The 27,195-nt window shown below is 37.2% G+C and overlaps 1 protein-coding gene across 1 annotated transcript in view; it reads left to right on the forward strand.

The window, feature by feature from the left end:
- The window catches only part of LOC144468816 (lachesin), a 110,268-nt gene extending 98,811 nt beyond the window's left edge, over positions 1-11,457 (forward strand). The window contains exons 8-9 of the mRNA XM_078178560.1: positions 3,136-3,303; positions 11,162-11,457. Of these exons, the coding sequence (XP_078034686.1) occupies positions 3,136-3,303; positions 11,162-11,457 (464 nt within the window). The remainder of the gene's footprint in view (positions 1-3,135; positions 3,304-11,161) is intronic.
- The last annotated feature ends 15,738 nt before the right edge of the window (positions 11,458-27,195 follow it).

Below are 27,195 nucleotides of genomic sequence, written 5' to 3' on the forward strand. Positions count from 1 at the left end.
TCTGTTCACGACGCGTTCGTCCGCCAATATCGGCCTGCTCTCCGCCAATGGCGATCTCCGTGGATATTAAACGAAGCACGGTGTCGTTCCCAGAAAACGTTCGCCGCGCGCGCGCGCGCGTGCAGTTACAGAAAAACGTTAAAAAAAAACATTGTCGCTAACAAACTCTCTGAATAATGAAAAAAAAAAAGAAAAAAAGCAGGAAGCAAGCAGAACGTGTCGCGCACCCCGGACAAATTTGTCGGGCGCCACGCGTTACGAAGCGTTGCGTTAAGCCGCGCTGTTTTAATAGTGGCGGGGGGGGGGGGGGGGGGGGGGGGGGGAGGGGTGAAACGCGTGGAGAAACGTTACCGGCGCCAACAGCTGTATAATAAACGAAGCTAATCCGGCACAATACGGTGGGAGGGGGAGCCCGAGGTTACATCATAGAGCCGCAGAACGGAATATTCAATTTCGAGATGGACTTATTTCGATGCGGATTTACATTAACGGCGGCGCTCTCTGACACGATTAAAGGAAAACTGCGCGCGCGCGCGCGCGCGCCCTCGTGTCCCGCCGTTCGCCAAGGTTCGGCGACAGGAGCAGCACGGCTTTTCTTTAACGGGTTTCATATTTCCGCGCGGGAATTCGCGGCGAAAAAAAATAAAATAGAAGGTTGCAGACAAACGCGAGAGTGAATTACTCCCGTTCGCAAATATATTCTCGTAGCAGTTTGTAGCCCTGCGACGAGTAGACACGCTTTCGCTTTAGCGCAACTTCTCCGGAGTACTTCGTCCCAATGCATTCGCATGTAATTTTCACCTCGCACAGAAAATCCCGCGCCCCTTTTTCTCTACCCTATATATATATATACATACATATACAGTATGTACGTATGCACACGCGTGCGCATGTATTTACCTGTATATATGTACGCGCAGCTGTGCAGCAGGTATATGTATGTACATATACGCGCGCGCACGGACTCGCACGCACACGCGATACCGTTTCGGAGCGTAATAAGGAGACCCAGCGGGCGTTTAAGAAGTGAATTTTCGCATACTTTCATACATCGTTGCATATTCTCTGGCTCGTTTTCAATATTCTCAACGATCCCGTATATGCAAGCATATTAAATTTTATTCGAAACTCTTTATGCATTGGATACGACGCGCCTTCATTTTTTGGCAGGTTGGAAATTATTTTCGGAACTCCCCCTCCCATGGTTGTTAACTATAGAAATAACGTTGTCGGTGAAAATTATCGAACGGCCAATTTTCCGACGACGACGATCGCTCAATTTCGGGACAATGTATGCCGTAATGTGCTACTCGTGTATACATGTAACGATGAAAAATTAATGTTGCGCGTCGGCTGATTTGTTACGGGTTCGTAGAGTATTTCATGTATTATAGGCAGGTGATAGTTTAGTTGAACTGTAATCATAGTTTGTATATACTATTATTTTCACTAGCTACATTTTATCAATTTCATTCATAGCAAAAATGTGACACGAAAAAGCTGACGTTTCATTAAAACAGTTTAATAAGATTCGAAAAGTTATTTAACAAAGAAAACATAATTAATTTCGCAGTATTTTCATTCAAAGGCAATGCAATAACCGAGAAATTAAATAAAAGAGTAATAAATAAATAAATAAAAGAGTAATCAACAAATAAAAGAGTATCGAATCTCACTGATCAATATCCATTCGTTATTGTTGTTATTGAGAATTAAATTGGGTATAAAAACCATCCTTGTAATTAAAATAAATTATATCATGGCTGATGATTAACAGCAACTTTCGTAATTGCGGCTGAATTTAGTGCGTACAGTTCTCGAAATCGTCTACGGCAACATTGCTCGCGATGCAACTGAAAACGAGTTGGTTTTACAAGGGAAAATAAATGTAAAATGGTGAATGAAACTTTTTTTCGTGCGGTGTTTCATTGTTGGGAAAACTGGATTTCAATATTTCTCTCGTACCTTGCGCAACGGGCCCCCATTGTTTGACCATCACTTGCCGTTTCTAATTGTAGCGAATATACGCGGTGCTTGTTCCCGGCAGATATTTCGCACTAACAATTCGTATGATCTTATGATATTGAAATTATTTCAATTCGGCCGCGTGTTGTTTTATTTAAAAGAATCTTTGTTTGTTGGACGTTTTTTTATTGTGGTAGTTGAATGTTGGCTGTTGTCGTTTTCGTTTCGCACTTGAATTAAATTAATTGCATGTTAAGGTTATAATATTTATAGAATTTGTATGTTATATTTTATATGTATTTGTATATTTGTATATTTATAGTATTTGTCGGATTTGTAGTGTTTACTGTATTTACAGCATTTATAGAATTTATAGTATACAGTATTTATAGTGTTTGTACTACTTGCAGTATTTGTAGTATTTGCAGAATTTGTAGTATTTATAGTATTTACAGTATTTATAGTATTCACAGTGTATGCAGTATTTACAATATTTGTATTATTTGTAGTATTTATGACCTTTATGGAATTTATTGAATTTATACAGTAGTGTCTGAGCATACATTGATCAGTTCTCCTTAGACATTAAAAGTCATGAAAATGTAAACATATTCTTCATATTTTCAAATTCTATCATGTTTATACAAACTTTTTAAAAGTTGTTGCTGATTACCTATTATCTAGAATCAATTAATTTTATGTTATGTTTACTGTATTTATAGAATTTATCATATTTATAGTATTTGTAGTATTTATAGTGTTCGTACTACTTGTAGTATTTACAGCATTTGTAGTATTTATAGAATTTATAGAATTTATAGTATTTGTAGTATTTGTAGTAGTTATATTATAGTATTTATGACATTTATGAATTTACTGAATTTACAGACACAGTAGTGTCTGACCATTAATTGATCGTTTCTCCTTAGAAATTCAAAATCATAAAAATGTAATCCTATTCTTCATATTTGAAAATTCTATCATATTTACACAAACTTCTTAAAAATTGTTGTTGATTATCTATTATCTAGAATCGACATTTATCTCAAATGCTATCTCATTTAATTAATTTGAAGTAAAATGCATTTGATCTTAGCGAAGTATATTTGTTACCTAATACATTATAAGTAAAAATCGATATTTACAAATGGTATTTTTCTGTTCACGTAGTAATGATAATAGCGAGCCAGCAGTACGGCGTGCAGGCGATCTCGAAGTCCCAGTTCGAAGTCAGAATGGTGCTGACTATTCGAAATCTGCAAAAACGCGACGTGGGAACCTATCAGTGCGTGGCCAAAAATTCTCTGGGCGCATCCGAGAGCAGTATCCGGTTATATCGTGAGTGTATATGCTACTGAAATATTTCGAAAGCAACCCCCCCGTGCCTGTACTTCCCGACAATATTTTTTATTTACCATGTTGCGGCTGTATCTTTTGCTTTTCCAGTCGCATTTTCTATAATTTATTATTCACCCCGCGCGAGCTCGCATGCTTTCACGTACGCGCTTGTTACAGGTTTATTACACACCGGCATTAATTTGGTACGTTTTTAACATAAATCTGGCGTTTGTTTATGTAGAGAGAAGAATAATGAATGTTTTCGGCAATCGATGAAATAATTTACGAAAATACGTTTTATTTAATGCATCGAAATATGAACTGGTTAAATTCTGTAATTTAACGTATATAATTCTGTTTTTTGAAGTAACATAGTGCTTCGTAAGTTTAGAAAATTGAGGACAATCCAAACACATTGTTGATCTATCGATGTTTTTTTTCAAATTTGCAATGACATGCTAAAATAACTATATTTTAATATAAATAAGAACTAGAAGTTTTAGGAAGAAAAACTGCCTTTATTTTGTCATATTCTATTACAAAAATGTGAAGAAATAGAGATTGTTATGATAATTATTACACCTTACATTTTCAGTATTTATATCGCACCATATTTTTTAAGTACATAAATTATTCAGTTAATATACATTTTACAGCTTTCTCACATTATAGTACAGTCGATTAATGTATAAACTGTAAAATAATTCGGCAAAAAATATAGTTTTCAAGCTGTCAATTTTCCTGTGAAAAGATAATTTTTATTAACAATGGAATAGAAGTTGGAAAATTAATTGCTACCATGATTCGGTTCACCGTAAAAACTTTCATAAAAACATATTTTTAACATTTCGTCGTTAAAATTACTAGTACACGCAATCCTGTTTTTATACGTTACGTTTTTACACGGTTTTGATTTAACAAGGTGTAGAAAAATAAATTCAATTTCCTTTTTACTCGATTTTATTCGATTTAGCCCGAACAAAAAGTCTTTTCATGACGACCTTTTGTAAATATCTTTTTTACACGATTTTTTTTAAACACGTTCTTGATTTAACAAGTTGTACAAAAACAAATGTAATTTCATTTTTTACTCGATTTCATTCGCTGTGCTACGACTAAAAACAGTTTTTTTTTATGTAAAAATTCTTAATACACTTTTTATATGATTTCTATTAATGAACTAACCCTTTATTATTTTATGCGCGTACGCGATGATGGCTTCCTTTACACGGTGTTTCTGGGATGTGTCCGCTGTGTAAAAACAGAATTGGATGTATACTTGGTTTTCGGCTAAATACCGGGGGCATCGACCGCCAACAAAAATTGTCCGCATGTAGTTTAATCGACTAACGAGCCACCGGCTTTTCGCGGATTACATAAGCAGGTTCCGGTAGCCGTACTATACAGAGCGATTCAGTAATGTTGTTACACAACAATATCTCTGTTATTGGTAACGATACTAAAAAATGTTAGAGGAACAAATTGCATACTTTCAGAAGACGTATATTTAGGTGGAAATAACTTTTAATTTTTTAAGTAATATTCTTCGAGATTTCAAGTGTGTCGACGATTGTTTAAAATAAGATTAAAATATTTCTTTCATTATATTATGATAGCTAAGATCAAAACGAATACATAATGAACTGTTATAATAAGAGACCTTAAGTACGAATAAAATAAACTTAAAACATTTAATAATGACCACAACTACTGAGATAAAGAGATCAACGATGAAAACATTTATTGGAATATATTTTCAAGGATATTTCCATTGACTTATGTACATTTTTTAATTCAGTTGTTATTCAAGTCGCAGCCGATTTCGGCGCGACAATTGACATTAAATCTTATATCATATTACTATAATTCATTGGGCTCGTTATAATCTCAGCTATCACGATGTAATAATAGAAATACATAATCCTATTTAACCTCTCAGGCACGGCTGAATTTTCCGCGAATACGAAGTTTTCATAACTGAATTACAATTTTTCATATGTATTTTCTCTTAGCATAGCTACGTACATATACGTATATTTTTCTTACTGTATCCTATACATATATACCCTTTCACTTTAATCGTTTACTTTAATAACTAATAATGTAATCGAGTAAAGCACGAAACATCCGCGAAAGCCACCATAATGGCGCGCCGTGCCTAATAGGTTAAAAAAGTATCGAAGACATCTCGAAATCCCTAAAAATACGATCTTCAAAAAGTTATTACTTCCATCGCAACGTGCCTGCCTTCGAACCATGCAATTCCATTCCTCTGGCATTTTTTACAATCATTAAAGACAACTGAAATATTGCATCGGAACAGGCGCGTTGTATCAGCCAGTACATTCACAGCCGTCGAATGTGGTCGAACAAAAGCGAAACCAGATGGTGTAAGTAGCTCGCTAGACGTTTCTCCTTTGGCTTGGCCGCGCGGCGTCGGCAGGCAAGTGGGGATAGGTTCGCGGGCGATTGTAACAGTCGGCGGGGTTAACGAAAGAGTGAACAATTCAGCGGCATTCGAAAGGCTTCTCTCCCGCGATAACGAGGCGAGGCAGGCGCGGAGCTAACGTAAGCGCGTGCGAGAGCGTAGCCGGTTGATAGCTGTTGCGCTTAGCGCCGGAAATCCGTCTCGTGGGTCGTGGTGTTATTTCACGGCTGATACGTAACGAGCCGGCAGGTTAACGAGTCTTTGCGGAAGCCCCGCCGTGGAAATTGTTGGCCCGGCCTGGTCCCGCGCGACCGCCGCGCGCCGCCAGCGCGCTGCGCGTCTGTCTAGTAGAACCCGCGCGTAGCAGCCCGCCGCCCGAAGACTGATCGTCCTATCATAGAAAACAAGGAGCTCTGCTCCGCGCGGCGCAAACACGGCCGCGCGCGTTTACAAGCATCCTCGCTTTGCCGTCGGGTGTCCCCGAGGATTTCGCGACGACATCAGAGCAGTCGTACCGCCTTCTTTCGGTCAATCCTCATCTATTCGCATACGATCCCCGGGATCTTTCAATCAGGTCAGAGCACTCCGGGGAGCAGACTGCCGGGTACCCAAAGCACTTCGGCTGAAGGATTCTCGCGCGGCGGCTCGCTCCACGGTAAATCGTCAGGAGCGGCGGCGACGAGCTCAGACCCGATTACGTCTTGGGAATCAATGCCGTTTCGTGATACCGAGATTTACTTATTTCCTACGATGCAGCCACCTCCTTTACCTCCACCACCTGCCTTCTTCTTCCACTTCTTCTTCTTCTCTTGCTCCTCTACCGTTACTCCCGGCGCAGCACTCGCCCTCGGTTCGTATATTCTCGTTTATCGTGAAAGCGTTGACGATGATTTCGCGACGCGTCGTCGAGGAATGAACGAGCTTCCACTTTGATCTCTGCCGGCTGGCTTGCCAAGTGGACCGAGAGAAATTGGTAGTGAGGCGCTGCACTGTCACAGTAACAAGGATTCCTTCGTTCCCTCCCCCCCTTTCGGATGGGGGAACTCCGGAACTGATGCGCTCTGGGCGCGGCGCGTAGGCGCTGCCGCGGAATTCGAGAAATCAACTTTCTATTTCGGGACAGTTAATTAGGAGATTCAGTTTACGGTCACCGGTCGAGTTATAAACATCGTCGCGGAACGAGCAGGTTCTGATTATAATGAGAACGCGTGGCCGGAAACTCACGAAACTCGTGTCTTATTTGTTAATTAAAAGTAAGTTTGTTAAAGTATTGGCTGAAAGCGAGAGTTTAGATTTTGACTAATTATTTTGGAATTATTGCGATAGAATGGGTAATTAGATTAATTTCTGACGAGATTTTGATAATGTATTCGAACTTCGTTTCAGTTTCTGTTTTTTATCGAATTAAAAGGAAAATATTTATTAAAATAATGATATTACTTTACAATTAAAGTATTGTCTCGGTTAATTTTCTATCAATAACTATATAGTTTAGAATAGATACTCAGAATGATAGTGTAAATTATACGTGAAAATTACTTCAATTATAACAGAATTCCAATTACATTTCACTTAGTATTCAATAATAGACAATACACAAGTAATTTACCATGTTGAACAATTTCTGTAATTTGTACCTACAGCTCAAAGCGTCATGGTAAAAGACAATCACGTATTGCATGTTTCAAGTTCAATTTAAATCACGAGCTCGTTAAGTCTAAAATTGTTCCTGATTACATGTATACATATTGTGTATACATGTTGGAGTGATTATAATCATAGAGAGTAATTCGGTATTACCGGTTTACCACGTTAACTTGACGTAAATTGATAATTAGGGGACGGTAAGATTGGTGGGAAACAGATAATAGCGTGCTGTGTACATTGTAGATAGATATATTAATCTATGGTCAAACACATCAGCCACCTGTACTCAAAAGCATGTGTGCTCGACGAGAGATTAAATATCATTTCCTCGATAACAATGCTCTACACGCGAACAATCGATTTCATATTTTTTCATCACTTTTAATTGCGAAACTATTGTTCCCTGACCAACGATTTTATACGAAAATTTAAGTTGAAAACGTCGAATAAATTTATTGCACATTTTGTTCATCGTTTTTAATTGCAGAACTATTGTTCTGTAATTTATTAGTATTAAATATTATAGTTAATATTTATTTGCACGGAGAATTTGGATTTAGAAGATAATACTTATTATTGATGAAACTATCGCCGAGTGTCTGACCATCGCTTGCTTATACTACTTATATCAATAATCTCAGCGAGCAAGACCACTAAAATGCATTCACAGCTCACTGTGCATATGATTTTAATAATGCACACTCAAATTCAGCGAAACAAAATTCATTCCTTTGTTGTTCCATCTTTTTGTTTTATATCAATTTAAAATGTCTTATATATCCTCGTACCGGTTTAATTATAACTGAAACGCAAAAGTAAAAATTCAACGTGAGAAGAAACTGTTACTATTTCGATTGCAAAACTATTTTCAAAACACATCGCATTCTTTATTTTATTCCTAAAATAACAATCATAAGAAATAAACATAGCATTCGATAAAAATAAATTAATCCAGAAGATAAAATTATATTGCGTAAATAATGGAAGCAACATTGGATTATTTGCACTGCAGATGAAATGCAATAACGTTGCACGACGCAAACAATAACATTTAATATTTGTCCTTTGACTGCTTATACACTGTTGTGAATTGTAGCAGTTCGATCATGAATGTTCTCTTAACTTTTTTTAGTCTCTCTCTCTCTCTCTCTCTCGGTCTTGTAATCATTACGAATAATTCTCTCGTTTGGAATTCCTTTGCCGGCCGGATTTTCTGTTTCGATTGACAGAAAGCGGTTCGCGCAAATAAATGATGTGGGACAGTGATGAACACTTGCCCCGGAAAGACGATAAAACTTCCGCGACGGTGTTCGTAACCTGTCGCATTGTTAGAATGCTAAGAAGACGGGTGAGCGGAGCAAAAGTTTACCTCAAACAGGAAACTAAAATCTATCTGGTTACAAATGAATGACGGTGAATCGCTGCCGGAACTGCTTTTCATTATTATTATTATTATTATCATTATTATTATTATTATTATTATTATGTATGCTGCTTTGTTTATTATCAAATGAATTATATTTTTCCGAAGCTGGAGAAGTCTTACCGATTTCGTTGTGCCGACCACTAAATACCCACTGTTGGTATGTTTTCTTAATCACTATGTGTACACGGTATGCAATGAGTCTTCCTACATCTAACATTCCTCGCGGGATTCCACGAATTTTCATGGAAACCCGACATATTACATCTACCACCGCATGGTACACATACTCCTTAGTAACATTTACAGAAAACTTCTTCGTTCTTTCTTTACATTTTATAGTTACCTTCATAATTTTATTCTTTCACAAAATAATAGTTAATTTTTAAATAATTACCTACTTTTAGGAAATATAAATAAAAATATATATGGTATATCTATTCCTTAGTAACATTTATAGAAACTTCTTTGTTCTTTCTTTATATTTTATAGCGACATTTATAATTTCATTCTTTTGCAGAAAAATAGTTAATTTTTAAATAGTTACCTATTTTAATGAAATGTAAATCAAAGGTTATATCTGTCATAAATTTGATTCGAATTAAACACTAGATTTAATATAACTAAATCTTTACGTTTGAACATTAGTTTATTAGCTTGATCTAAAAATTACTAATCTAGTTTTCACTTAAAAACTATATAGCAGAGAAATCACTGAACAGGCTTGCTTAGTAAATTACTGACAAGTAAATTAATGAACATATTATTTTCAAGACGTAGCGGAAACAAGAGAAAGTAAAAATTTATAAATAAATTCGACTCGAAATTTAGGTACATATAATTAGGTATACGAGGTATCAGTAAAATCAATTATCAATTTAGGTATCAGTAAAATAACGTTTAACTATAAATAAAATTGATTCGTATTTCTTCCATCGCCAAAAATTCGTCGAGAAAAATCTTCGTTCCTAATTCTAATAAATTTGCTTAACATTTGTTAGGAACGCCCAAAAACAGGGTCGGCCTTCTTAGAGTGCAATAGCTAGTAAGTACACCGCGAATGTGTATGCAAAATACGCATTTCCATGGACTAATTCATAAAAGCTGGAATTAAATAGAAATTTACTTCTTCCGCGAGTTTCGCTACGGTAAAAGCAAAACAGAAGCTTCGCGCCGCTATACCAAAGTTTTTTCTTTCCTGCGTTTTAATAATTCAGTGATGCTAAATCCGCCTTCTAGTTACCATAAACAGCGTGTTACAAAGGAAATATTGAAATAGCTTTTTAACCATCGGCTTAGACTACTAGTCATTAATTCGTAATTGAATTCGATCCGCACGAAATTGTTCGATTTACTGCTGTCAGTGTATCTCGAAACTATTTTGTGAAACACAATTGTTATTCCACAGATAAATTATTTCCTACAACTACGATGATTGCAGGCAACATGTTCCAACTTATAAATCATGTTACATCGAATCGGCATGATATATTCCCATGTTATTCGCACATCATTCGGTAAAGCAAGATTAAACGTTTTAGCAATTTGCAAATTCGTACGCAATATGATGTAATATTTAGGGGGACAGATATGGCTTTTCAATCATGCTATTTGCAATATGAAAGAGAAGAGAAGAACGTAAAGATTATTAAAAAGGAAGAAGTAAAAATGATCTGCATGCAAACATTTATACTAAACATAAAATGATTATGATTAACCCTTTGCATTTGACTGGTGACTCTGAGGCATCACTCAAGATTATCATATAATGTTCTAATAAAATTGTCATACTATGAAATCTGTTTATTCTTAAAAAACTGTTCATAGTATAATTGTTATATACATAGACTCAATTTCGTGAGCATAGATTTGCAGCAATAAGTCGTATAAAATATATAGATACCGTGAATCGTCCAAAATATTTTTGAATTTAAAATGGCGTCGAATGCAAAGAGTTAATATTATACAATGATTAATATTACAATACATACATTCATTTTTATTTAATGTAAGATTTCAGATTATATTGAAATACTTTCATCGATTGCCGGAAAACTATAAAATCATTACTTTATTTACAGGAAATTTATAGTATTTATATATACTTTATAAATTAATTTTAGTAATTTTATAATAACAAAATCCTATATTTAGGTACATAAAAAATGCCTGATCGTTGATATAAATGTCAACCCCATATGATTTCTTTTGCAACTGCATTCATTGAAACATCTTGTAATACAAATAAACATTTGTAATAGATAGTTTACATTTATTTTACGCAAACCGCACTTCTTGCTATGCCTAACAGAATGAGATAAACTATCGATTAAAACGGAACCCATTGGCACGGTTCGCAGAGATTTCAGGTCCGGCGAGAACGCAAACGGCGGCCCGGCCGACGTTCCAGGACGAGGAGGACGAAACCGTTTACGGCTCGGCGGAGATGGACAAAATGGAGAACAGGCCTCTGTCGGTGGACAACGCGATCAATGGCCATCTCGGATACCCATCAGTGGCGACTCCGGTGCCGACTATGAGGATCGGCAAAAAGAGGCCGACGATCAGCGTGGGCTCGACCGCGGATCATCGGTCGGCTTCTAGTCTGCTGATCATCGTTCTGACGCTGATCGCCGTCTGCCAGCGATGCCAATGAACCCAGCCGACTGCGAGAGGTTTGAGAAATCTGTTAAAATCACGAGATCGATACGAGACCGGGTCCGGCGGATACGGTACGCTTTGTTTCTCGGTTAATTCGGCGCCGACGAAGTATCGTCGTCTTCCCTGAGTGGCTTATTCTTAAATCGTAGCTTTAAATAACGGGAATAACGGTGAACGGATCGCGGCGGCGCGACGGTGCGCACCGGCTGAGACCGATCATATGGTCGGGCGCTATGCGGGACACGTACCGCGACGACGGTATTGGATGAGAAAATGTTTAACGAAAGAAACGACGAACGATTTCACCTGCAATTTTCTGTTGCTTCTGTTTGATCGCTCGGCTTGCCGCGCCGAGACTTGAGCGATTTCAGCGATCGTTTTTTAGAACTACGAAGAGGCTATTTCGTTTAATCTTTCGTGACAGTTGAATTCATGTTTGACAAGTACACGGTGATATTGTTTAACGGCGATTGTAGCGATTTAAATTTTAATTTCTTAATTTAGACGCTGAAAGTAAAGTGATTCCTGCGATCGTTTTTAGATCTGCAAAGAGGTTCTTTTGTTTAATCTTTCGTAATAGTTGGACTCACGTTTGAGACGTACACGGTGATTTTGTTTAATAGTGATTGTAGCGATTTAAATCGTAATTTCTTGATTTAGACGCTGAAAGTAAAGTGATTTCTGCGATTGTTTTTTGAAGAAGTTCTTCCTGAAACTTTTGCGGCAATTGAGCTGACGTTTCAGGAATATGCAATAATTTCGTTAAAAAAGATATGATCGATGATGAGATTAGAGTAATTTTGAGAGAAGAGAGGTGTTCAGATTAGAGCGATTTCTGCGATTTTTGTCGAGCGAACTATGATAGATATTTTCCTTGAAACTTTGGTGATACTTGAACTCGTATTTGAGGAAGGTTTGTCAATTTTTCGTTTAGACAGAATGTTTCTAAATATTTATAAACGGTCCTGGAACTGGCGAAATTAACGAGCATTTCATAATTTCTAATTTAATTAGATAGTTGAGCTCAATGGAGCCAAATGTGGAAAAACGTCGTCGAACTATTCGCATAAATTGATATTCTATTTTGCTGCTCTGTTTGTTGTAATTTACATTGCATTCTGTAATTCTAAAAATACTCTATAATTGCTGTGACTACCCAAAACAATATTTATTAAATTGATCACGTTACTACGAATTGATGAACATATGCACTGCTCTACGAGAGTAAATTAAGAAATAATATGTTTTTCATAGTAAACTAACTAAAATATTCATTACAATTTTTTGAAATTTATAAACTGTATTTGTAAACTCTATTGTAAATTCTATGAATTTCTTTAACGAATCGAACGATAATTACAATAATCGCATCGAAAATCCACAACCTTACTTAGATTAGCATAACGCAAGAAATTCCTTCTATTCACTATAAAGAAGTTTACTATAACTAAAGGGTTAACGCGGATTAACTTTTCTAAAATCGGACCAAGCGACCTAAATTTTCTCATAACGTAAAAATCATTAGCATCCCAGATAATGTATAAACAAATTCTTCTAGAATTAGAATAGCAAAGAGAAATAAAAAAAACATTTTAGATCGAGGGAAGATCAAAACATCATTAACAATTCAAAAAGTTAGTTTCCATATTTTAGCAGTTCAAGGAAGTTAAAATTATGTTTACAAATCAAATTTTATTTAAAAGTTATTTAAAAGTAAAAGTATACCTTTAATTCAATAATATTGTTTTTAACCCCGTTCACTACAACTCCTTCCACGCTGCATTGATTAGCTCTTCTTTATTCTTAATACTGTCAATAAAACCAGATAATTTTTGTCCTTTGATTCATCTTTATTTACTTCAGTTTCTAGACTTTAACCTCTTAGGCAAGGCTGGATTTTGCGCAAATAACGATTTTTATAACTAAATTACCATTTTTCTTAATACATATATTTTTCCGTGTAGCTATATATAGTATTAATTACATATATTCTTTTCATACTGTAATGTACATACACACTTTCACTTTAATCGTTTACATTAATAATTAATAAAACAATTGAGTAAAGCACGAAACATTCACGAAAGCCACTATAGTGGTGCGTCGTGCCTAAGAGGTTAATAACATAAGAATTCAATTTGATTTCGACTTAGAAGAAATTAATAATTTATTAATTTACCAGATCTTGCGTGGAATATTTATCACGAGTCCGTCTCGTTATTATAGCGCAAGGGGTTAACTACAAGTACAGATTATCGCGAGGGCACAGTAACCAGGGTGGCAGCGACCAACGCGCTTCCTCATTTCGCAAAGAAAGAATTGGAACAAACGGTCCCCGTTGGAAATCCGGAAGTTCGGAAAACCGGCGGCGTCCGTATATAACATAAATCCCGGCATCGCAAAAATGTTCGCGCCCGTGGAACGCAAAAAATCGGCGGAGCTTCCCCGTCGCCCGGAATGACGGTTCCATAGCGTTTAACGTTTTTGTTAATGCGATCGCCGGGCGATACGAAGGCCGAATTAGCTCGCGCGCGCGACTCATAAATTATGTAGTCGCGACGACGAAGGAAATGAAACGCACGAGCCGCGTACGTCGGAACTTTATTTTCCGCCGGGCGAAAAAGAGAACGATGAAATATTAACAAGTGTGTGCGTCCCCCGGGTACGTGCAGCGCGAGACGCCCGCTGTGTTTGCATTGATCCGGCGCCGGCCGATTGCCTCTATCCTCTCTCTATCTGTTAGCTAATAAAAAATAACGCTTCGAAACATCGAAACGTCGGACGACGGACGAATTCGATCGGCGCGAAAAATTCCGAACGGAATTATTAGATGCCGTCGGATCGTTTCCTATTCATTGGGTCCCTCTATTTACATTTGCGGAAACAAAGAATCCTTTAGCCGACCGCTTGCCCATTATTGATTCCTCGCGGCGCGGCTCGTTGATTATCAAACTGTTCGACGATTGCTGTTTCATAGCGATCTCGTTCTAACGTTTAACACTTTCGCTGATTTATCGAGTAACTACGTTAATTGGTCTTTTGTTGTGCTGGATTCGCGACGTTGCTCTTTTTGGAATCGTTTAAAAGGATAATTTGAAAACAATAAAGGTATCGCTTGCAACCCTTGACCTAGGACTTCTTTCATAGTTGTGTCGATTAGTATTTTACAGAATTTATTTTAATTTATTTTACATAGATTTTATTTGTTTTATGTCTCTACTGAACTTCGCTCCTAGACTTTGATAAAGAAATAATCATTTTTGTTTTATTTACAATGAATAAATATTATCTATGTTCTGTAGATTATGTTTAAAATTTTCGTCACAAGTCCGATTCGTTATCGCAGTTACTATTTTATAAAATTATTGATATCCAAACAATAAAATGACACGTCGATCGTTCCTGCAACTAAAATACGAAAAAAACAGAACAAAGGAAGCGGACAAAATTTTTGCATCGACGCATCCAGCGAGAATGAATTATGTATTTACATAAACGTGAAGCGATTGATTCATAGTAACTTAAACAACGTAAATAAAGCGACGTACATTGTCTCGTCGAAACGTGAAAATTGTAGCGCGATCCTGGGACACAGTTTAAAATATCGACTGCATAAAACAGTCTCGAAATTTGTTTTATTACAATACTATAAACACCCGCGTTTCCGCAAATTTCGAAATTTACAAGTGCCGTATCATTTGCGACCGTGTAAATTCGCAGGAAAAAGTTGGCAAAGAAACTCTGCGTTCGCGCAATATATTATTTAATCTTTAACGGATTAAACAATGACTTCGGCTCGATAGCTAGTAAATCGTTTGTCAGCCATTTTTAAATATCGAATGAGATAACAGTATCAGAATGCAAAATCCGTGGAAAAACATGCAGGAGAAATTCATTTCGTTCTGAACGCGAGCAACAATTCTGAAATATTTTATGAAAATGAAACGAGAGAAGGTTAGTGTGTTAGAATCAACGTACAGTGACCTTTTTATAGTACGCGGATATAGTATGCAAAATTTTACACGCATCCCTTGATTTCAACAGATTTCTCTTATATGCAACGAGGGTACGAATACTTATGGGACCGACTGTGTGGGTCGCAATTGAACCGGCATTGTTTTTTCTTTCTGTCGCGTTGCACCGATTACTATTTCGATCGTAGAATGATTTAAAACAGTTTTGAAATATAACTTCAATATGCCCCGAAAACCTCGAATTTTTCAGCTGTCGTTGTTCCTGTGCTCGCGAAAAATGTTATTGGTTTCGTGTCGTACGTAATACCACGGGCAGACCAATGCATACGCTACGACATCTGTTTATAACTATTTCAACAAATTTCAAATCATTTGACTGCGAATTTCCTCGCCTAAAGGGATAGCTGTAATTGTTTTAAACAGAAAGAGAGAATTTTTATTCAGCTGATATTCTATGCAATTTCCACGGAGAAGTTTCATTTTACAGCTCGTATAGTCTGTTTACCGTAAACTGTGCGTTTTTTCGTTCACGCGAAAAATGAATTTCCCAAAAAATTTCGCAAAATCTCGTTCAAATACAGCCGATTCTTTGTTCATACGTACGCGCATTGTTCTATTGTAATAAAAAAATCTGCGCTCCCTCTCTCTCTCTTCGATCAGAATGATAATTCTCGTGTTCTTTTTATCGTTAATGTTGTACTAGGTGTCGGGTAAAAATCTGTTATTTTTGGGGATACTGGAAAAGTGATGTTAATGATTAAAAGAGGGTAGATGACGTCGGAATATCTAAAAATTCTCTAGCTGCAAAAATGTTGCTAAAACGATATTACAGGTCCGACCGAACGGCTTCCATTGATAAACTTTTTCAGTAGTTCCTAAAATGAGAGAGACAATTAAATGACCTCTTTTTACAATAAAAAGAACCATGATAATTACGATTATAACTATGGTTACTATTATAGATGTAGTGTATGTTAACAGAATTTTATTTCAAGGACCAAGAACGATAAAAATTGAATATTATGTACAGTTGAATAGATAAGATTTCGTTTAAAAAATCAGAGACGATGGCAATAACGTTCAAGCAACACCACATCGTCATTCATATATAGTATACAGGGTGTCCGAAAATATTGATTTATAAAAATACGATAAAAACAGAAAATCAATTTTGGGAATGCATTTACTATAATTTCTAACGCAGACGTAATATACTAAAGAGTTCGACAATCACTAATCCAACGAATAGCAGTGTCTGACAGTGAATTTTTTAAAATTTTTCATAACTGCTACGATAAATCATAAATATCTTTTCAGTAAAGCATTTCTGGAAATAAGTTTATACAAATCTTTTTTTATTATTTCGATCCAAGTGATATAGGGTATAAATCTAGTTCCAGCCATTCAGTACACCGTGTATAATAGCAGAAATCGCTCTCGTCTCGCAGCCGCCATTGATTCGAGCGGCAGGTCTTCAAAAGACCGGCATCAGTATGTCCGGCGCACTTATTTTCAGTGTCCGCTCGCCGGCTACATCCGGGCCATATTTTCCTAAAATCCGGAGAAACACTTTGCCGCTTGGAATTTCACTTTCGCGACGCGGGCCGCAGAACGGCGACCGGCTCTCGCCCCGGGGCGAACGGGACGGTCTTTCAAAATTCAACCGGCATACGTGCCCCGCCGCGATCAATCTCTTATTGCCCCATGCCCAATGAAAATCATTCAGCGTGGATCGCGCGCGGTGAAAACTAAAAATCGACGCCGGGGCATCGATCCACGGCGATCGAACGAAACATTTTGGTTCGGACGAATGCACCAGGAACTGTTGCTAAAAGGAGACCCGACAGAAGGAAGAAGACACCGTTCGCGATTATTTGAACGACAATGATCTCACTTTTTACCACGATTCTCGAACCACGCGAGAATAAATACTGTGTTGTTGATGCTCGTGAGGAATTTTTAAGGAACGTTGCTTTTAATATTATTGTACCGCGACTCGAAATAATTCATTCTTTGCAGGCGAGTGTTGCTTTGACGAGCATAAACGCGTCGATTTGTAGGGAAACATTGATAGCGAATGAATTTGTATATTTATATCCTGCACGAAGATCTGCGTTTGTATTTGAGTGACCTGAACAGTGCATAAAAGTGGAATCTTTTCTTAAAAAATCATCGGATAATAGGATCACTCACTCGGACTCTACGTTTTTAATTCTAAAACTGAGTTACATTTATAAATTGATATAAATATACTACGCTATTGTTTGGAGATGAATGTTACAACAGAAACAGAAAGCAATCTTAGAGTACTCAAAATTAACACGTTCAGTGCCAAGTCAGTCATCGGTGACTGACACTGAACTCTCCGTTCAGGCCGCGTCAGTCGCCGGTGACTGACAGTGTGAAATATGATATAAAACTAAAAAATTGACAGTGTTTTAAGTTGCTATATACAATTTATTTAAAGTCCTCTTAATTTTTATTTCATACTAGATTCTATTACTAATGTATTTTCTCAGAAAATTTTAATGGATTTAATGCATCGACTAAATTCTAATTTGCTAGTGCGCTTCGCGTTGCTGTACCACGATACCAGTGTGTGTGGCGATTTTCTTATATAATCGCATGGCACTCAACGTGTTAAAAATTGTACGAATCTTCAACTAAACTGCGGTTTTTTGTGCAAAGTAAAAACTGTCTGCATCAGTTGCAAAATGTAGAAACTAAATATTAAGTTCCTTCTTTTAAATGATTAATCTCGTCGCTATTTTCAATCGCAAGAAATTGCAAGAAATCCGCAGTCTAAGCGTAACAATAAATAAGGTTGTCTTACTAATTTTATTATACATAATTTTCTTAAACATAATTTTGTTAAACACAAAGCGAGAATATTCGTCTAAATGCTCGCAGCACTCTTCAGATCGCACACGATATACAGTACGTACCTCCATCATACATTCTCGAATCGCTTCAGGAACCACCCCTGCCCCAGGGGACGACGGGATTTCCCGGCCACCCGGTACACGTTGCGCCGATTATTTCCCATCAACGGTGTAACTAGTATCGCGATATTACTGTCCGGCGTCCAAATGAGACCGAAGCCATGAAACCAGCTTGACGCCATGCTTCCGATAAGGGAGCGCACGCCAGGGGAAAAGACAGAAAACAGAAACACAAAGCGGCAACGCTGATAAAATGAGATCGCAGTGTCAGGAGAGAAAAAACGTGTTCGCAGCGACGAGAAGAGCAAAGAGATCGGGCACGGATGGTGCAACCTGGTTAAGCGAGAACCGGGAAATCATTGTTTAACCGAGGAAGAGCACGGTAGACTAACGAGTAAGGGGTGGGATCAAGTGCCTCGTAACAGATTCAAACTTCGTACGGCGGAATTCGAGCTCTGCAAATACTTTGAAAAATAGAAACAGCACTCCTAAGTGTACTCGATAGTTTCTAGGTACAGATAGTTTCCCCGAACCTTTCACGAGTACTTGGTAAACGGACTGTAATGCTTGCGAGTACGCTCGAATCTTGCTCGAATGGATTCGAAACATCTGTGGACGGGGTATCAGGGATTCTCCAGACTTTTCTGATCATTTTCTTGTTTAACAATAATCATAATTTTAATTATAATCATAATTTTAATTATAGTCACAATTCTAATAATAATCATTAGTTTCGTTTCAAACATCCCTTAAAAATCAAATTTCTATGATTTGAGTACTATTTGTGAAAGATTCAATTCTTTTCGACGTCGACGTACTTATAAGTGACTTTTCGAAACTTGAATGTACCTTGACCTTTTCACTTATTAACCCTTTGCACTCGGATCCATTTTAACTGTAAATCTGAAAGAAATTTTCAGAGTAACAGTACTTCCTTTTTAATACGACCAGTGGCATTTTATACATATCAAAATGAGTCTTGTAGATCACGCTAGCAGTTCTGCTATTAATAATTTTTTAAATCTAAACTTCGGTAACATAGAGATTATTTTTGATTGCGATATAATCATTTTCGTGGTGTCACATAGTCACCATTCGAGTGCAAAGGGTTAAGTATTTTGTTTGACACGTTTGTTGATTGCACTGTTGCGAATGATTGAGAAATTGGGACAAAAGTTGACAAGCACACCTTGTATAGCCATTGGAGCGCTATTGCTTTTGGGCAGTAATGGGAACCATCAAATGGAACTTGGATATTGAAAATGACTCGAAGTCGAAGTTGTGTTGAACTTGATCTCATCCCTTGTAGGGTTGGGCATTGTTCGGACTGTTTCGAGTAAATATTTATTTAAGATGATTCTCTGAATGAATCTCTTTTAGTTGAATATTTCCTTCGAATAATTCGAGTGTATTTATTCGAATTATTCTTCTGTTTCTTCGAATAATTATATTATATAGTATATTCAATTGAATAATTGTTATATTTATTCGAACAATTGTATTTATTCAAATAATTCTTATATTTACTTGAATAATTTTATCTATTCAAATAATTATTACATTTATTCGAATTATTCTACATTCGAGTAATTCGAAGTATTTATTCGAATTATTTGAATCATTCTTCACTCGAGTAATTCGAAGTATTTATTCGAATTATTCGAATCATTCTTCATTCGAGTAATGAATATTTATTTATTCGAATTATTCATTATTCGAGTAATTCGAAGTATTTATCCGAATAATTCGAAAAACTAATACCGAACAAATATCACCTTCATTCAAATTTATTTTTCATGCGAATTCCGACACGAATAAAATTTCGGATAAACTTTTTATTCTGTAACGTGGACTAAACGCTCCCTCGTCGCAGTCATTATCTTTGATCCGTCGTCCGAATAAAATCATGCCCAACTCTGATCCCTAGTAACGGAGGTTCATAATCTCGCGGACGCGAAGTGATTTTATTTTCCGACTGTATTTTCTCGGGGCTCCTCTGTTTCGAGAAATTTTAACGTCGTTCGGATAATTTTGCATGCGGCGTGACGCGCGCTCGGACCGAGAAGCGCACAGCCTGGTGCGTTCCTCTCTCTCTCTCTCTCTCTCTCTCTCTCTCTATCGGTTTCGGTGGCAATAAAAACTCCGCGTGGTGTACATACACGGTTGTACACGTATCTATATGTATCATACACACACTCACGCAAGGGCTTGCACGTGTACATGGTGTGTGCATATATTGACACGTCAGGGTAACTAAGGATATCTGTATTAAGTAGACCACACCGTAAGCGGCAAAGCGTAAATATAGGGTATATCGCGTTTTCAATGACTGTCGGCAAGCTTTTTATGTGTGGAGCAAAAGACACACCTCTCGGGTATCGCCGGGCTGTCCCAGCGGATTCCTTCGATCGGACCAAGCGATTTTAACGAGCGCGACGACACACTTGCAACGCCACGGATCGAACAAAGCTTTGACACACGGGGGTCCTGCGATCTAGGTCTTGTCTATGGTTTTTGTGAACGGCGCCGCGGCAGAAACGGTCGGGACTGGTATAATCGTCAGGAAAATCATTCTATCACGGAAATTAACCCGTTGCCGAATTAGGGTAGCGCAGCCAATTATTATGGAGTAGTCGATTAAAGCGTGTTTCGTTCATTTTGAAGCAGAATTAATGTTATATTTATCGTATTAAATGAATCAAATTTTTTTATATAAAGTTCATTAGTTATTTATTTGTTACAATTAGCTATACGGAAGACGGAAGTTTTTAAAATACTCCGGAAATTATTTCAATTTTTTGATATTGAATTCGCGAAATTGGTTATATTCGATAAAATAAATAATTCTAAATGAGTTAGTACAATGTTGATTTTATTGATATGTTATCGATATTAGGAGAAAATAAAGCGGCAATTATTTATAGGAATTTTTGTTTTCAGTTTTAACTATATGTAATTCTGCACAAATAATTTCTGTCACTTTTTTAATGAATAGAAACGTAAATTTTTGTTAAAGCAGTCATCTCTAATGTAAACTTTGAAATGACTTGCTAGATTAAATCTTTTTCATAGAATAAAAAATTTAGAAAGTATATTAAGTATTAAGTTTTTATTTTGCACAGTATCGAGCAAAAGAATAGAGTAACTGAGGCACAGTAACTAATTTTTGTAGATTATAAACACACAGAAAATTGGCTCAAAAATTTTTCTTTTCTTCCTCTTCCACTTCATAAGGAGATTTGATACCTGTGTCATGGAAAAATTTATATCGAGACTTTGAAATTTACCTTTACGTTCTTAAGAAATATCATTTAAATTGCTAGTGTCGTATTTAGTAGCGAAAACTCTCGAAGGCTCCTAAGAAAGAACACTAATTGGCTCCTCTACCTTACAGATCCGTGATAACGATTTCAAAGAAGGTATATAAAGTATTAATATTTCTTCTTTTTATCTATTTATTGATTGTGTGCTTAATAGCAATTAGCTATTGCTTGTGGAATTTCAATCTTTATGGTTACATGTGAATATAATATATATATATTGAATACTTTCTATATTAGATTATTTAGATTGAACAGTCTATCACGAAAATTATTGCTTTAATTTATGTTATTTAAGTTGTTAAATAATTTTTCCAAGTAATTTGGTTTCTTTTAAATATAACAATTTTTGTTGCATGTTTGCAGTTATACAAGCTTCCTTTGTTAATAATAATTGGTATTTCTCTTTTTTTTAATGTTGTTGTACAACGGACAATCTATTGGAAGATGTTCAAACCTTAATTAATATTACTGGTCTGTGAAACTACTAGTAATTAGCACATTGTGGATTCTATGCATTTATTGTCAAAATAACAAGGTAAAATTCCCAGCAATAAAGGCGCTATAATAATTTAACAACTTTACATTTTTCTACATTTTCTTTAATCATTGCAAGTGGAAATTGATTTTTCTTCTAATCTTGTTTCATGCAATCAATGCAGACAACTTTTGTTTTGCCAAAAGATTCGCAGCCTACTAATTATTATACTTATTCATCTATGGTAATCATATCATTACAAAAACAATTATATAAAATTTTTTAACCCTCCTATTTCTATTCAATATAACTTTCGCTTTTTTATTCACCACCTTCATGCCACCAACAACGCAATAAACATTATCGATCTCTACTCCGTTTTCCGTCGATTTCTTATCAAAATTCTCAAAAAAACCCGACGCGCAAGAAGCAATTTCGGTAGCAAAGCTAGCCCCCGAACCTAACCCTGACCTAACCCCCGTGGAACACGTTTTGCGCCGGTCATTGAATTTCATCGGACCAATAACTAATCCCGTGAATTCGGGAGTTCCTATGATCGCACGACCTGCGTCAAAGCACAATTACACTTCTGTTCGCGGTTCCGTAGCGCAAGAGGAGCATCGCGAGCAGCGCGCATTCGGTAGACAAGCGAGAGTCCCCCACTTTCCTAGACGATTTTAGTTGAATAGAAAATCCGATCGACACGGAGAACGAGCGTGAAGAAAACGGAGATACTAAATCCATATTTTTGTATTTCGACTGTTTGTAGCGCGATTCTGTTCTACCGATGAACGTTTATTTGTTGGACTGCGAGAGGAGAGAGTCGGTTTAACCCTTTGCGCTCGAAGCCATTTCAAGTGCAAATTTAAAATAATTTTTCTGGCTTCTAATTTCTCCATTTTATGTAACAATATTTATTTTATGCACATGAAATCGTGTCTCGTGACTCATACGATAGTTACGTTTTGAACAATTTTTTTATATCTAAGCTTTGGCGATGTTTATTAACCCCTTAACCTATGATTTAGGTGCGCAAATTTCGGGCCGAAAACGTATACAAGCTCGCGCAGCCTTCGAGCTATTCGCACGACTTGTTCCGTACGATGATCGGGCCAATCGTAAATATTACATAATCGCAAATGAACTTTTTGCAGTATATGCTCTACCACAATTATTACATTACGTTATAATTACTTATCAAATATTCCACAGATATTTATAACTTTAATCCTTTGCAGTCGGAGCCATTTTAACTGGAAGTCTAAAATATTTCTTCAGACTTACAGTGTTTCCATTTTATATAACCTGCAGCATTTTATACATTACAAAATTGAATTTTATGAATTATGTAACAGATTAACAATTTTTTAAATATTAGTAAATTTGATAAAGATTATTTTACAACGTGGCATGATAAATTTTAGAGGCGCCTGAGAGTCGCCATTCGACCGCAAAGGGTTAAAAGGACGCCGCTGGTAATATTCATATTTGGCCCGATCATCGTATATTTACGTTTCGCCCGATCATCTACTACGGACTATGCCCGTATTTGTAGGTCAAGGGGTTAAAAATAATTTTGGAAGTATTATACTAATTTTAAAGCGCTGCAGAGTCGCCACTCGAGTGCTAAGGGTTAATCCTTCTGCGCCAGCTGCGGAGAAAAGGGAAACAGATTTCGAGGGGCCGAGGGAGACGTATAGGAAGAGAGAGAGAGAGAGATAAAGAGAAAGAGAGTGCGAGAGGGAGAGGGAAGAAGGGACGAGAAGTTGTACAGTTAGCCGAGAATCGCAGGATTGGGGATTAATCTGTGACAAGTTTAGCGTTCGATTACGACGTTGACAGACGCTTATGCCGGCGTCCAGGCGCTGTTTGTGTATTCAACGCTAAATATACGAATCTCTCTCCCCCTCTCTCTCACTCTCTCTCTTTCTCTCTCTCTCTCTCTCTCTCTCTCTCCCTCTTTCTCTGTACCCGTTTCGGTTCCCCGAGTAAAGGGTAACTAAACGCGACTGGCGCTATCAATGGATCTCCTCTATTTTTCATTTTCCGCCTACCATCGAGAGAGCCCATCAAGACGATCCCGCTCTGGGCGATTTCTATTAGTGATGGAATTTACTTTCCGTAGAAGGAAGTTTCCGAGATTTTTCTCCACGCCGAATATCGATATTAGTGAGTCAGAGTAACGAAGATGATTCCGAGGGAACGGCTTCGGGTTCGGATCGTTCGTGGCTATGCCGGGATATCCGTGGGATTGATAGGAAACCTTTGTGACCATTCCTCGAGACACCGCGAAGGGAATTGCAAATTAATGCCGACCGCTGCTGTCGAATAAATTGATGTATTTAATTCTTTGTTGGAACGGGGATTCGCCGGGTTTCGGCCGGACTTCGTAAGCAAACGGAGATTTTTATTATACAGTTTTATTCTAATGCATTGATTTATACCGTGTCATAGGGATTTAATTTGTTAAGTGCACAGGTATGGTGAATGATTTTTCTTATTTTTGATTTGGCGTTTTTGGTGACAAGGAACAGTTACTTTGTTTATTGTCTCGTAGAGATTTATTTTGTTATTTACATAGGTGAATGGTGAATGATTCTTGAAAATTTTGATTTGGAGTTTTTAGTGATTAGGAACAGTTATTTGGTTTATTAATGTCAAGTATTATTGTTATTTCTGTTTAATTAATTCTAATCTAATACGTTAGTTAATATTAAATATTAATATTATCTCTTTGTCAACGATTTATAGTTATATTCAGTTATTATATATAGTTATATATTATAGTTATATAATAACTGTGACGTGTTCGTAAAATTTTACAATTTCACCAACAGTATCAATGAAAATTGTGATTTAACAAATCCATAGGTAAACGCATCAAAGTACGCACTCTGCGCAATTTACTGGTCAATAAACCGGAACGTTTAAATAATAAATATAAAAAAGATCACTTCGTTAAAAATTCGTGTGAAACGAAGTAAAATTCTATTACCGTTTAATCGATTATTCTTTATCGAATGCTTCGTAAAATTGATATTGATTATAGACATATCAAAGTCCACAGTTCGACAACATTTTCCACGGAACAATATTAACCTAACCTCTTCACTTCTCCCTTCCGCATTTATTAACTCTTGCCGTACCATTTTCTTTCGAACTACTATGATTAGAATCTTTTCGATCGCACTAATTTGTTGGAAGAAAAAGGAATTTTATATTTATGGCGCATTTACATCTACTCGAATGTTTAAATATTGATGACAGGAGAATAAAATTTGAATCTAACTTAAAGGAACGGATGAATATTCATAACTAACAGATTATTAATAAAAATCGCCATCACGAGTCTGACTCGTTAAAGTATAGCAAGGGGTTAATTGGTAATCCGCTCTTCGTCGTTTTCCATTTGTTAACACATTCCGTGCCACGTGCACCCCTGGTGGTACACGCTTAAATAGCTATTCAATGCGTTAAAAAAATATTTCATGGCAACTTAGAATCCACGAAATAATTTCCACCAAAAGAATAGATCCGTGATAAGTCTGCTTCATAGTTATACTGACAATAATTGATAAATAAATAATATATTGATTTTTAAAGCTTCAATTGACCGGAACGAAGAGTCGATTAAATACAGCTCGGCACGGAACGCGTTAAACTAAACAAAAAAATCAAAACATACATTAACAGTACTATTAAATATAAAGAAACCATAGAGAACTCAAAAAAGGAGAATTTTTCATAGAGGTCAGAATGTTTTCCGCACCTTTTACATTTACGGACAATTTAATCGGCAAAGTCGTCTCTTCAGACATACGTCACTACAAAAACCGCTAAAAATTTGACTAAGTCAAGTATTTATTTTTATTCTGGTAATATAAAGCGGTCGTTTTTTAGCTGCCCGTAAACCTAGTTTGGAGACCATGTTCCCAGTGTATCGAGTGGAATTACGGCCGAAAGCCCAAGGAAGTGTCGAGAACGAGTTCCCACGGATCTTTTGTTTATCGGGTTTATGCAAGGGGGGATGCCGGATGCCGGGTAAACTAGTCGTAAACGCAATCTGCGTGGAACGGACGAGCGGAAAGAATTCGGCGATCGTTAGAAATTATATAAGCTGGATCCGGCTTTAAGGACTACGCGAAGAAGATCTTAGTTCCTTCATAAATAAACACAACTGCCCGAACAGCTGGCACGGACGTAATTCATCGCGAATTAATTTAAGGGCCGGGCCACCCCCACCACCCCCCCCCCCCTCTGTCTTCTCCGTTCTCTCCCTGTCTCACCAGCCGGCATTCCCCCCGTGTCTTACCTTCTTATCCGGCGCGGGGTACTTTCATTAAAGGTCTGCCGGCGCCATTTGGTGGCTCGCTTTATGCTGATTTTATTTCCTTTCTTTCGAGAACTTCAGATCCACGGTAATTGTGCGGTATTATTACCCTCGCGGCGGCGTAATGGTCGTGTGAAATATGGCCCATCGAACCTGGCCGTGCTGCACCTCGTGAAGAGGATTTCACGGTTCGCTGGGAGTCATCGTCTTCGGTCCTCGGTCCTCGGTCCTCGGTCCTCGGTCCTCGTCAGCCACCGTCCGTGGACTTCATCGGTCCTCGGCCCGGGCTTTCTTCGGAGTCGTTCCGCTCGCGAGAATCCCGACAACTTTTGACGGCAGTTGCGTTTCGCCCTGCTGACGTATAATGCGCGCCACGGTTCAGAAATTTGGACTACCGAGACACCCGATGTAGATCCGATCTCGTCCTCTTAGTGTCAGCTAGTTTAACCCTCGGCATTCGGATTGGTTTTTCTCGCGTAGGGGAGAAGTGCCATGAATGGGACACTCTCGTTTGGGACGAGGTTATAAAATCGCTGAACGACCCGTTTGATTTTGGTTGAGAGGTTCGGAGGATTTGTTTGATGGAAGAATGCTTGGTGTCAATGAGCTTCTTCTTGGTCTATTTGCTTTAGTTTTCATTATTTCAAAGAGTGCATTTTGCCCTAGTTATTAACTGTAAAAAAATATAG

Source organism: Augochlora pura, chromosome 4, assembly GCF_028453695.1.
Source record: "Augochlora pura isolate Apur16 chromosome 4, APUR_v2.2.1, whole genome shotgun sequence".
Taxonomy (NCBI): domain Eukaryota; kingdom Metazoa; phylum Arthropoda; class Insecta; order Hymenoptera; family Halictidae; genus Augochlora; species Augochlora pura.